General features: G+C 36.0%; 1 protein-coding gene and 1 pseudogene across 4 annotated transcripts in view; one reads left to right on the top strand and one right to left on the bottom strand.

The window, feature by feature from the left end:
* Fas3 (fasciclin 3) overlaps nucleotides 1-2,310 on the bottom strand; it is a 394,377-nt gene extending 392,067 nt beyond the window's left edge. For all 4 annotated transcript variants that reach the window (XM_018446212.1, XM_018446213.1, XM_018446214.1 and 1 more), the window contains exon 1: nucleotides 1,883-2,310. In XM_018446212.1, coding sequence (XP_018301714.1) covers nucleotides 1,883-1,979 — 97 coding nt within the window. In that variant the 5' untranslated portion in view covers nucleotides 1,980-2,310. The remainder of the gene's footprint in view (nucleotides 1-1,882) is intronic.
* Nucleotides 2,311-12,026: 9,716 nt separating this feature from the next.
* Nucleotides 12,027-14,235, top strand: LOC108721448 (dnaJ protein homolog 1-like; annotated as a pseudogene).
* Nucleotides 14,236-14,826: the final 591 nt, after the last annotated feature.

Genomic DNA, 14,826 nt, shown 5'->3' with positions numbered 1-14,826 from the left:
AGAATAAAACTTGTTTGAGGTGTTCGGAGCATCCCACTTACCTACTTAAAAGTTAATATGATATGGTTATTAGGTCAAACATGGTGCACTTTGGTAAAACATCTAGAGCTACACCGGCTAGATACCGCGTAGCGAATAATCTCGAGGATGCATTTCCCGCCAGCGGCGTTTATATTCGTTTCGTACGTCGACGGACGTCATATATATATCGTTACGCGTTCCGCACGCAGAGCGCACGTAGCGTGGAGAATCACCGCCGCGCACACCGAACCTTTCTCGCCTCTTCCGACTTCAAAGCACACACAGAAGTTTTCCCACGAGTTTCCCTTTCCTGCGTATCTTTAGCGCGTGCGACACGAAGCTGCCGACGTTCGCAGTGAGGGAGGAAAAGTTGCGAGCGAGTTGTACCCGTCATTTGCCTAAATGCGTTTGCTTTTCGCGAGGTAAAAGTCACAAGAGATCGGAAAGCTACATCTCCTGGTCTTCCTTCTTTTCTGTCTTTTTTCCTGAATGCGTTAAATTGTTGCGACTATATTCGCTCCGTATATTGGCTATGTTCAATAAGAGAAAGTAGATTTGCAACTGCTGGAAGATTCTTTGATATACGATTGGTTTATAAGTTTATATCCAGCAAGGAAAGGCAAGAACTAATCGTATTTATCTTAGAACGCTGTTGATATTAAGAGTACAGTATTGCTATTGGTATGTAAATTTTACATCCGACGAAGTAGAACACTCTTAATTGATGTAACACAGAATTTGCATAAATTTCACACTTTTAATAACAAAATGTTTATAGATTTTTATAAGCACAATCTAATTATTAAGAAAAGAAAAAATAAGCACACTATCAAATTCATCAATTCTGTTGATCACATTTCATAATTTTAATACCAAAATATTCATAGTCTAGAGTCTAGAATTTTATAGATATAATCTAATTATAAACTTGAAAAAAATAAACACACTATCAAATTCAATTCGGTTAACTACATTTCACACTTTTAATAACAAAATATTTATACTCTAATCCTTTACATACATAAATAATATGTAATTATTAACTTAGAAGGAAAGAAAAATATAAGTACACTATCAAATTCAATCCTGTTAATCCCATTAAAGGCATAGCTTAGTGCTCAATGATTTCGCTGCGATATTGCTGGAATGATTTATGCTGTATGGGAGAAATAAAGAATCTTAAGTTGCAAAACTGCTTTTTCTGCTGAACACAGCCATCGGCCGCGTTCAGCAGAAAAAGCAGCTTTGCAACTAAAATTCTATAATATCATGGTTTTGTCTTAATTCCTCACCTAAATTCATAAACTAATCATGTTAAAGAATCTTACAGTTGCAAAGCTGCTTTTTCTGCTAAACACAGCCATTAATCGCGTTTAGTAGAACGTTTATTTTGCAACTGTTAAGAGTATTTTCTTCGCTGAGAGATAGGACTATTCCTCTATATTTAAAAGTATAATCCAACGAGCGTGAAAGAAAACTTGCAAAATAAATATTTTTCCCAACGCTGCCACTGTATATATTAGGTGTTTGACAGCGCGATATAAATCGCGATCGTCGAGGTTGCGCGTTTTATTGGCGCGCCGGATTCGAAACGAATCCCCGTACGTTGCGCCGCGCCGGAAACGCGCGCAATATACGCGACCGGATATAAAACCACGGTAAAATCTCATTATAACGAATCCCATCTAGAATCGAGTTGATCGTATCGCGATATTCGCGGAGTATCGGACGATACCCTGCTGAGTAATGGCCAATCGCGGCCGGCGACGCGGCGCGACGCCTTCGAAAAAATTACTCGTTGACGCTACTCGTCATAACGGGATTTCACCGTGCGATTATGTAACTTATGCCACACGCGCACCTTCAACAATCGATGAACACAGCACGGCGATGACACAGGCCCATACGGTGATCGTCGTCATCCTGATGCCGCTGCCGCTCGTAGCTCTCGTGCACATCACAGACAAAAGAAAACACTGCCGCGAAACAAATTCCTCCAAGTCGACGAACTTCAGGTTGTTTCGCAAACCGCGATGCGGTGATGAAACACAAATAACTCGCAGAATCGCCGAATCGGAACGGCGCTGAGAATCTGATTTTAACGACGCGGACGCGAGTCGCGGGGACGCGCGATCGTGTGATCGAAAGTCGATCCGAATCTTCCGGAGCTGCCGTACAGTCGTTCCTCGTCCGCGATATGTCGACTGGTACAACGACAGAGGCGTTACCGTGAGAGAGCGACCGGTGAGCTCGACGCGCGAAGACCGTCTGCCGCGCGCTTTACTTTTGGAGCGCTTGCGCTTCGTGAGACATCGGCGGCCAGCCGAGTTCACCCGAGCGCTCGGCGATCCCACTACGCTCCCCTACCGCTCCGCCGCACCGCCGCAACCTGCCGTTACACGTTACACCGCGCCGTGTGCGCTGCGTACCTACTTTCGTTCGTAATCTTACGTTACGCACACAAGGACACCTTCCAACGACACGACCAACGGACGACGCACGATTGTCTATGCGTTTATTTTGATACGCGCGTGTCAATCATTACCATCGAATCAACGAGACCTACGTCTCCGCGAACGTTATTCTTTCTGGTTCTTTTGCTCCGAGTTTCCCTCCCATCTGCTAACTAAAGTTCACGTGCACTGAAAGAAAGTAACGATAGCGATTACTATAATTCAGCCGTAATTTATGTAGTTATTTTCGGTATCAAATATGTACAGGGTGTCTCGAGACTGATGATAAATATTTTAAAGACAGATTCTTCGTAACATTTTCAGATGAAAAATCTAATACGATAATGCTGTGAATTGTTTTCAAATGGGAAGAGTTTAAAAATTACGAATAAGACTAGAATTTCGCGCACTCAGCGATAGTAATATGATCAGTGTGAAGGTACTTTGTTATTGTAAGTTCGAGGAAACATTTCCACGCTGATCATTTTGCCATCCTTGATCCAGTATATTTTTTTACACGAAAAAAAACCTTTCTGCTGAAATATCTAAAAGTACAAATCTGAAAATAATTTTATTGAACTGTTGAAATAATTATATAAAATGCTCAAACTGTTAGAATATAGAGATTGCTAGAATATCAAAACTTTATAACATTGCTCATTATGCTCGAATTTCCTTCATAACTATATTGATGATCCAATAAAGTTATTTTCAGATCTGTATCAATTTAGCGAGCTGACGTTATCTGTCATAATTTTGACGTTAAAACGATATCAAAGATATTTTTATGTAAATAACGTTAACTTGCCACCGGGGAAATGTTTATTCATCAAAATCATTCTTTCTGCGTAGAACTATTAATGTAATTATTACTATTAACATTATAGCAGTAATAACTAAAAAAAAATGGAGCTCCTAACCATAATTATTTTACACCACAATTTTACAAATATCAAACACTTTTCTTTCAGTGCGCGATACATTCGCGTTGCGTAAATACATACATGTATTATACATACGAAAAATTCAAACGAAAAATTCAACGGCTATTTTCACACCGCACACTAGAATTATCGCGATGATACGACTCCGAGAACCAATTGTTATCGAGTGCTTCACTTGCTTCTGTAGTTTAATCGTCGTTTATAGTTCTCGCACGAAATTCCCGATGCGACTCAAACTATCGAACGATGCGAAATAACGTACTTTGAAATATCCCATGTTCCAACGGACGCGCGACGCTGTGACGCAGTTTCTAATACGGACGACTACGTTTGGTCGGCAATTATGATGAGATATTGATCACGATCATATGGGTTAATTAACACTCTCCGGCGATTATCCGTCGTTCGATTCGACACTCCCAACCATTATTTTCACGCTTACTTTGCTCCGAACGGGAAAAAATACGAGAAAAATACAGAACGAGGTCAGCTCGCGTGTTACTTCGAGGCGCGCGCGAAACACTATGAACTTAGCGCAAAGTGACTACCAATCAGAATGAAGATAGCGTCGCGTGATACAGAGGCCGGTACTTATAGTCGAGTCTTATATTTGAGACTGTTTTAAGTACAGTCATAAGTCAATCAAAGCGCTGTATTAGCATTTTAAGACATCACTTAAGACGATCTTAATAAGAATGGACCGCCCAAAGTGCGATCAAAGATCGACATTTATAGTCCGTTCTTATTTTAAGACCATCTTAAGTAATATCTTAATACAATTCTTGGATCGGTATTTATCGTCAGTTCTTATATTTAAGACGATTTTAAATATAATTTTGAGACGTCGTAAACTAATCTCAGAGTATTAATATCTTAAAAAAGACATTGTACTTTAAACGGTCTTAATATCATACTTTTAGACAGAGCTGTATTTAGCGCAAATTGTTTTGCAATATTAAAAAAATTTGCACGTATCTTTATATAAAGGATATATAAAATATTATCAACCTTCATTTAAGAATCATTAAAAAGAATAATGCAAATTGAGACATAATGTTGGAATATTCCTACACGAATAATTACTAATTTACGTTTAAAAGAACTGCGCAAATAATATAGGATTGGACAAGCCAGAGATACCACAAAGCAAAACGCGAAATGTATGACGATACCCGTTTGTCATAATCATATAAAATACAAATAATTGTATAAATTGTGAATATTTTTCATACGTGACACTTGGTATCCGAACGGCGCCCGGCAAACAATAAAGGGGAGCGTGAACAGCGAGAGGGAGGGCGAACAGCGAGGGGAAGCGCGTTTGATTACGTCATCACTTCGGCATTTGTTCGGCGACCTTGGAGGGGGACGGCAGTGGTACGAGTCGTTCCAGATGTTGCATTAATTCACGAAAATTAGATATCTACGAACGCGAATTACTTAAGGATACCCAAGTAGTAAAATCGCCCAAAACTAAGGTGTGTATTAAGGGTTAAAATAAGAACAGATACTAAATACCGGCCTGTGATTGGTTCGTGACATCTTAAGGCTGTATTTAATTTCGAATATAAAAACCGACTGTGACTGCGTTCTATTCGTATTATTCACTGCACGTGTACTATAGATTTTCAATACTCGCAGTGAATAACGGAACACAACTTTATTAATATCGGTTAAAGTCTCACAAATAATTTGAACTATTTAATTAATCAATCAGAAGAAAGAATTTTATTAATTAACCAATCAAGGAAAGCTTTTGAAAGCATTTGTAGTATCACGTTGATCATAATCTTACGTCGTCTACAATATGCAGAGTAAGCTTGGTGTAAGAAATAAGAGTAAGAAATTGACCAATCACAGTCGAATGTGAGAAGAATAATAATCGATTGTGATTAATCAATTTCTTGCTCTTACTTTTTACTAAGCTTATTCCGCATATTGCAGACAACCGATTAGTAGCCCTCGGGCTGAATACGGATGTGTAGTGTTGTGACGACAATTACGGCAATTGATGCAATTAAATGCAAATCGGTTTACATACTTTCAGTGCTAATAAATAATTAAATTCTTTTCAGATTACGAGACTATTATGGCAAAATAATACGTAATTAAAAGGATTAAATTATTATTAACACTGAAAATATGTGAATTAATTTGTAAAAAATGTCGTTCTAAAGATAGAACGATACTTTGTGTCCTAAATTGTGTGTCCTGAAAGGAAAGCAGCCTTAATTAACTCTCTGGCGATTATCCATTGCCCGATTTGATATTCCCGACTATCATTTTCGTGCAGACTCTGCTTTGAATGGGAAAAGCACAGAGAATATACTGAACGAACATTTCTCAACGGTGCTGTTTCAAGCAAAATACTACGCTCGAATTAAGCGCAAATAAGCGCAAAATGACTACGCGAATCAAAACGAAAATAATATTTCGTGATGAGACATTTAGAGATCCATGGAAGATTTTAAATTATGAATAAACTCGCCCATGTGGCTATAGTTTCTAATTCGATTACGTTTCGTATTTGATGGATATTTTGAGAGATTGCGAGACTTTTATATTGAAATGATACAAATTGAATTTATATATGTATATGTATATGCCAATTTATTGATACAAAGATGTAACTATTTGCACGTACAGTTTCACTATTCTTAGTGGAAAGACAAAACAGAACATTCGCAGTTGCCAGCACACACGCGTATTTTAGGCCAATTATTTATTGCCACACGCACATCCGTTAATCACTCACGCTATACTCTTCGCTCGCTATGAATTCGCGCTTAATGCAACTTTACATTTGACTTAATTCAATTTTACGTAATACCCCCAAATCTATAAACCATTTTTTACATATTTCATCATGTTAGCTGAATAATTATACTAACAGTAATGCTTAGAATTTTGAATTTTGTTGACCGTATATTCTGCACAAACCAAAAGTAATGAAACGACAATTAGATTAATGTAAAATGATGTATTTTAAGAAATTCAGAATTCCAATCGATACAATTTATAACACGAAGCGACTATATCTGTTCGATGATTATGACGAAAGGTATTAATTGCGATCAACACAGGTTCATTATCACTCTCCAGTAATTATCAGTTATTCGATTTGATATTTCTGACCATCATTTTCATGCAGAACCTGTTTTGAACGGAAAATGCACGAAGAAAATCTGAAACGAAAATACACGGCGCTATTTCGAGCGAAATACCACGAATTAAACCCAAAACGAAAATAGTGATTCACTCACAATGATTTAGATTTCCGCAACGCGAGAAAAGATTCTGAATTACAAAATCATGCGTGTGTGATTACATTTCGTATTATGCTTAATGAATTTTGTAACTCGCGCAAACTAAAACAATATATAATAACAATTTAATCAATGCGAAAGGACATATATATTTAAGAAATTCTGTATTCCAATTGATGCATTTTTTAACGCGAGGCGATTAGTGATTACGATGAAAGGTATTGATCGCGATTATACGCATTAATTACTTCTCCAGCAAATGCCGATTTATTTGATTCGACACTTCCGACCGCGAACTTTACTTTGAAAAGCATAGGAAAAGCACAGAGCAAATACGGAGTGAATTGCGGTGTTACTTTGAACTGACGCAAAGCACTACTAACTAAAACGTTAAGTAATTACGCGAATCAAAACAAAGATAGTATTTTACAATAATTTATGGTAAATTTGATTGCTCGCACTACACTGGATTAGTACACATTAAATGCCGATTTATATAAAATATCTAAATGCAGAGGTACAATACAGGTACTTTGATAATGAAATAGTACATAATATATATTCTATTATAAATAACGTGACAATACTATTATTAGATATTTATATTAAATACTATTATATTAAATACCACATTATTGGATATTTAATTGTTTAAAATATTTATATACTTTTACATTAACTGTATTAATTTTATCGCTTTAACTTTACTAATTATACTACAAAAAGAATGATTTTGCTATAGTATCTAAAAATTTAGTCAGATACAAACCTGAAAATTGTATTAAACTATCAAAATAATCATATAGCTTAAACTTGTTGTTGGAGAATGTCAGAACTTTTCGCAGCGTTACTTATTATGCTTGAATTTTTTCAAATATATAATTATTTCGATAATCCAACAAAATTATTTTCAAATCTTTATCTATTTAAATTTTTAGGTACTTCAGCAAAATCATTCTTCCCGCTTTTATAAAAGTCTAATATTAGCCAATACTGAAAGACAGTAATTAATTATTCATTTTAAATATTAAAAGCACTGTTCAGTATACTTTTAAAACTTCAAATCAGTAATTAATTACTGTCTTTCAGTAATAAATTTATTAGTATTAGTTTTCTGTAAAGGTGTATAGCAGCTTTTAATATACACTAATCTGGTATAATGCAAGTAATCGAATTTGCTATTAGATTTCTGTGAAAGACGTGAAAAAGGATTCTAAATTACTTAATTGTGTGTGCGTGCATATGTGCGTGTGACGTTTCTAACTCAATTGCGTTTCATGTTGCTCAGTTAATTTTATTGACCACATCTGCCGTAAACCAAAGCGATATTCAATTGAATTCTATTGAACTATAAACTAATGTAAGAATCACAGTAATATCAGCCCATCAAACGCTGCCATCAGTCTAACACGTTTCTCTGATTGACTGAGGTTGCTGTGGTTTCTATATTAGCTATACCCAAAAAAACTCGATTAATGAATATCACTGTACGAAATAATAGATACACTGTACAAAACGAATCGATGTATTTTGCGTTTAAAAATTCAGTATATAGAGAAGAAGATAATGTTATGGCCCTTGTAGTATAAATATAATGGCCCCTATTAACATTTACGCTATTAGGTGACAAATTCTAATGATTATTTACAAAATTATGTTTTTTAGTAGCTCGCCATTACATGATGACATTAATATGCATACACAATAGCCAGCATTTATTATAACGCATTTTTACTTTCAAGCATTTCAAAATGTTTTTAAGATACACTATAGCATTTAATCATACATACTTATTACTTTCTCATTCTTTTTAAACTTGAGTGTATTTTCACACGAATGTGTATATTTGAGTGTATTGTTTGTTATTTAACATTTTATTTGGCTGTATACATACGAGTCATGAAAGGTTAAACAATATCATGGCATTTCGTTAAATGTGGTCGCCGAAGCATACTGGTTGCTGACAGCTCTCTTTTTCGAGGTTTCCATGTCAAAATAATTATTCTGTAGATTGATTGTAGCTTTAGTGTTAACCTACAGTTTACATGTATAATACCATAGATTTTTAATACTGAGCAGCCTATATATGGAAGAAATTATGTGTACTTTATGTATATACATTTGCATATACATTCTACAATACTTTACTTTTCTGTTAATTTCGTAACTAAATATTGTTTTTCAAACCAAACCAATTTTTTGAATTTATTTTTATAAAAAGCCCCATTGTCGCCCTTTTTTTTAGAACTATTATGCATTGTCTCTATATTTTTATGAATAGTATCTTAAATAATAAATGTTTCGTAACTTTGAGTCTAGAATCGTTTAAACAACACTTTGACGAATATTATCGTAAAGTTTTAAATTTAAATATTGATTATTAACCAATCTAAGTAGCACATATTGATTTTATATATGTTTCCTAAATAATTGTAGAATATTAGATATGTTTAGGAAACGTAAATACATAAAACGTATATGAACTAATAGGTGCTACCTGGGAAGTCATTGTATAAAATGTAATTAGTGCCTACCGAATGTTAAACAAGGATAAAATACACCTAGATGCACTCAGGTGATGTTTCTAAGCGCAGCCGAGAAGTTCAATATTCGAGTCAACACATAACGCAATTTCTACCACGAAACATTTACGAATACACAGCGAAAGGTATCAATCGCGTTTGCAAACGTTAATTAACACTCTCGAACTGTTTGTTCAATTCGTCGTTCCCGACGCTCATTTTCACGCGCAAGCTCTATTGCCACTAACAAGAAAATACATAGCGATCGCAACGTTAAGTATTTTAAACGCGAAGCATCGTGAACTTTATGCAAAGTGATCGTGCTAGTCGAAATGAAAATAACGTCGCATGAAAGATTGCGTATTCGTAACACAAGACAAAAAATACTAATTACAAAGTACACAAAAAGATTTCAAATATACGTACATCAGTTTGATATTTCAGATTCGCAATCGCTTGGACGGCAATCTCCTCGCTTATTTCGAAAGATCGATCTAATCGTCGACCACGTAAACGTGGCCTGCAACATTATCTGCCCGCTTATCTGCAGCCTCTTGGACTCTAGAGTAAACTAGATAGGTGCAACTCCAGCAGGTATGTTCGCGTACGCGCGTCCAAGTGTGACGCGCAGTATATCTGCGGCTCGATTAACGTCGTAAGGCTTAAAGATAATCGCGATGATGTATGAAATAGTCCAACGCATATCTGCATTATTCTGCTATATCTTATAAAACAAAACTGCGCGATCGATCCAACCAATCGAATCTTTACGAGACGTGACGTCGAAAAATACAAAATTTAAATTTAAATAAATCTCTTTTTCCCGAGATTTATTATGCACGATTTATTCTACGGCTTATTTATTTATTTTATATATTCTGCGGATGAGAAAGGCGAAAGGGAAAAAAGTTACCTTTGCCTTTGTTCGCTCGCAATAGCGTCGAGGAACAAAGAAATTAAATTAGGTGCAAGCTTCATTTTTTCACGACCGTTCAGGGATCGTTTTATTTCTACATTTTCTTATATATTTTTCTTTATGGAAACTAAAAATTATCTTAATAATGGCGCTGTACTCAAAGAAAAATTGGTACATTGAAATAAAGAATAAAGTCTTTATTCACTATTCACATCGTTATGAAATTGCTGTTAGTGTGTGCTTCAATCATTTAAAAACTAATTCAGAATTGTTGAATTCTCAACTTTAAATTAGATTTAAAGATGTTTTCGTTATATAACATCAACTACAAATATCAGTCAAATAATCAGCCTAAATAAACTAATATTAGTCAACATCATCCACAAAAATTTGATATTATGGTCCGTAAATACGACGTAAAACTAACTGCAAAAAACAAAACAACAATTAATTTTGCTTATAATGGTTTATGCAGCAAATGACTATATTTTCTGCAATTTTAGGTCAATAACTTTTAAATTTAAATGAATAAGAGTAAAATGAGTTCAAATAAATTTTTATATGAATATCTGGAGACACGGTAGTGTCTCGGCGCTAAGCCAAGCGCATTTATTATTACTTGATCAATATACATATATGTAGGACAAAATTTGATTTAATTGTTAATACTTTTTCATTAAATTTATAAATATGTATTACAAAATGCATAATAATAAAAAAAGACAAACAAATAAGTTAAATAATTTTTAAATAAATGAGAGAATTATGCTGAAATTTTACACAGATATTCAAACGTAATCTAATAATAGAACAATCTATGAAATTTTTATATTTTTAGTATTATTTTTTAGATGTGACACGTACATCCTATATATCAACACGATCAATAATTTCTAAAATATTAAAAATTTAACAAAAATTTTACAGTATATGTTCTTACATATGTCGAACAAAATCTAAAAAAGTTTCACTGAAGCAATCCAAGTTATAAGAATTTTAATTTGCAACGAGAATTTATCCGTGACTTTATGAGAAACACGGATAAAAATTCTCGTTGTAAATGAAAATTCTTATAACTTCGGATTGTTTCAATGAGACATCTCCGATTTTGTCCGAATGTATGTAAGAACAATCTGTAAAATTTTTATTAAATTTCTAATATTTCAAAAATAAATATTAAACGCTCTTAAATGACTAACAATGAAGTACAACTGACAGCGATTTTGTAACAATGAGAATAAGGATTTTATTAACTTCATTTCAATGTAATTGTTATTTTAATTTTTCCTTAAGTTTCCTAGATTATAGATTATTATTATTATAAATTTCGATTTTCACAAAGAAAAATACACATAAAAAATGTAGAAATAAAACGATCCCCGAACAGTCACGAAAAAGGTTGTGTACCCTCTTTTATTAGCTCTGCGCGCGTAAAAATAATATTAACATTCTACCGCATTTGCTTACAAAAGATTATAAATTCAAGGTAATTGGATCGGGAGCAAATAAAGATCCCTTTTTTTGTTTGTATTTTATATATAAGCGTCGTCAATAGGGGAGAAGAGCAACGCCGGATTAAATATTTTATAAGATAGAAGATGCCTCGCTCGGGACCTTAATCGCTGAATTTATCTTTAACTTCCTCTTGAAATTTTGCAAAACTGTGTAAATGCAGCAAAAAGCGACCAAGTAGTCGCGTTACTTTAAAGCACTTTGCAGAAAGTTAACTCATAATCTAAGCAGAACCTGTGTATAAGCCGACATTATGCGCGAACGACCGCGCCGTTTGAGTACCTCGGAAATACACGTAAAGAGGCTATCTTTATTCCCTGGCCAATTCGCGATTGAGCAAGGGATGGTAGGAAATTGAGGAAATTCGAGGTATCGCGATAAGAGTAATCGAAATGAGAGAGTCGCCGATCGTGATCTCGTTATCGAACCAACCGCGTAAGTTACGTGAATCGCGATCGTGCCGACCGAAATTGGCCACCACTGTGTTCCTCGCGGTCATTGTTATCGCGTCGCGTAAAATCTCCGGGAAAGGAGGGCAAAGATACGTCAAGAGGCACAGCGTAGAGCTGCAGGTAGGTATACTCGGAGCGACGAGAAACGAGCGATAACGGATGCCCGTGCTTTCGCAGGCACGCGCGGTTACGCGATTGTATTCTACGCGATACACAATGAACTGGGATCGATGTTTGCTTGTTTGTGTGCACGATATCATTGCAGGTTCACCGCGAAAGCAATTCTACGGTTACGGTGGCGCACGTGACCGATACGAGCCGCACAGCGTTTCACCGGGGTGGCTGGCTGCTGTAACCGATACTGCAACCAGCAACACAACGAAGAAGCCTCAGGGATAGTTTACCCTCCGCGCGTAACAGGTAAAAGGATGTTGATCATAATCTCTCGATGTCGTCGCGGAACTACCGTCATTGCACCGCCGCATGTCATTTGCATGTGAATGCGTATAGGGACGAACGCACGTGAGTCGTTTAAACACATTCACTGAAATTGCGTTGGCTTAGGCTGTCTCGATCAAAAAAAGTTAGCTTTACGATATCATTCTGACAAGAACAGAAGTCTCAGTGTTGAGGACAAATTTAAAAAAAGAGCCGAAGTATATATAAGTTGTTATCGGACGCGAAGAAGAAAGAAGATTACGATAAATTCTGCGAGGAGGATCCGAAAGTCGGTACCTCGACCGACGCAGGTGGAGGATGATACAGCCGAAGGTAGCATCGACGGTAATACCAAGGAGAAGTATAAGCTTCTCACCATCGATGTGAAACCAGGTTGAAAAGCTGATACAAAAATCATTTTCCAGAAGGAAGATGCTCAATCGCCAAGGAAGGAACTCGTAGACATTGTTTTTATCATCAGGGACAAACCTTAACCGTTTCAGGAGTGAAGGCAGTGACATTAGATGTGCAAAGTCTGTTCCAAAAGTATCCGCCCTCTACATATATCTTTGTTTTTGAGCATCCTCTCTCTCTCTCTCTCTCTCTCTCTCTCTCTCTCTCTCTATTGTGGAAAACAGGCATTTGGAGGGGAAGGGGGCGCCTTGAGGAGTATTCTCACCAAACGGCACGACCCAACAGTTGTTCAGTTGGCAACGATACGCAATTGTGTCGAAAACTCCGAACGTCGTATTTCACAAAGGCCACACATGTTCCGAAACAATCGGCATGATCCGTAAAGTGTATGGCAATGACTCTATGAGTGATACACAAATAAAAGAGTAATTTAGATGGTTCAAAGATAGCCGTGTCTCAATGGACAGTGTTCCTCGTTCCGGCAGATCTTTAACGTCGAAAATAGCGAAACGTGTAGAAAAAGTGAAACGTGTGCGAGCCACAATCAACGAAAATCGTCGTTTGACTGTGCGAGAGTTAGAACAGGACCTTGGAATCCCAAAAACTATTGTTTCTCGAAGTTTGAAGATCTGGAAATAAATCCTGCACTATGATAACGCATTTACTTATTCATCTTATCTGATTCAGGATTTTTTTACTAAACACGGCATTGTCCAACATTTCGCCAATCCCTGTACAGTCGAAATATAGCTCCGTGTGATTTCTGATTATTTCTTAAGTTGAAAAATCTGTTGAAGAGCAAAAGATTTGACGATGAAAGAAAAACGAAATACGACGAGGGAGCTATTGGCTATCAAAAAATGACCTTTGGGACTGCTTCCGGAAGTGAATGGACCGCTGGAATAAAGTATATTGCTTCAAAAGGAGACTACTTTGAAGGCGATGTTTTTAATATCACTCCGGAGTAGCTCTTTCTTATGATGTAGGCAGAAGTCGGATACTTTTGAGACAGACCTCGTACGTGCAAACTGAGCTTAAAGTAAGCTTTGTGCGGTACTCTATTGTCGAAGTTCCTAGTTCCTATGCTAACCGGCGAAAAAGTACCTATGAATTTAACGAAAAAGATTGTCAAGCTTAACACGGTCAAGAAGCTCTAAGGACGCGGTCTACCTTTCCCGAAAGAATTATCGCGGAAAGGCGATCTTCTCGTGTCGTTTGACATCAAATTCCCTGAAATTTTAACTCAAAGCGCCAAAGATATATTATACTTTACGTTACCTAATTGAGTTCGCATTATTGATCGAAAAACGTGAACGCGTATAACATAAAAGTGTCGCAATTTCATATATTTAATCTTCTGGATCAGTAAATTATAAAGAATATGTTCTCGTTTATGTTCTATTACATTAATAGATGTGAAAACGTAGCGTCAATGACAATAATGATGTCGACAAAGACGACGATGACAATGATAGTGATAATGACGATAATGACTAGACTCTGATAGAACGATCGAGAATGGTTAAATATTCCCGCGCGGGGAATAATAGTTACATATTCATTTATATTACAATGGTTTTGATTCATTATGATAAAATCTTAATGTAGAATGAGGAAACAGGATATTTAAGCATCATGTAAATACCTTCCGAGTTCCAAGTAACTCTATTAAAATAGACAAATCGCGATAAACCGAAACTCTCTAAGGCCCGATTTCACAATATATAGTTACCTAAAGATTAAAGGTAACCAAGAAATTAATGAATGAATTTCATTGATGAATCTGTTGGTTTTAATCTTTAAGTAACCATATATTGTGAAAACGGGCCTAAGTATATGCGGCAAAACAAAATCTCTGAGGTGAAGTCGCAACTGACGAGATGCGCAT

The sequence above is a fragment of the Mycetomoellerius zeteki genome, unplaced genomic scaffold, assembly GCF_001594055.1.
Source record: "Mycetomoellerius zeteki isolate Tzet28-1 unplaced genomic scaffold, Tzet1.0 scaffold174, whole genome shotgun sequence".
NCBI classification, from domain to species: domain Eukaryota; kingdom Metazoa; phylum Arthropoda; class Insecta; order Hymenoptera; family Formicidae; genus Mycetomoellerius; species Mycetomoellerius zeteki.
Note: the sequence above shows the minus strand (reverse complement) of the source record. Positions and strands in the feature narration are given on the sequence as shown.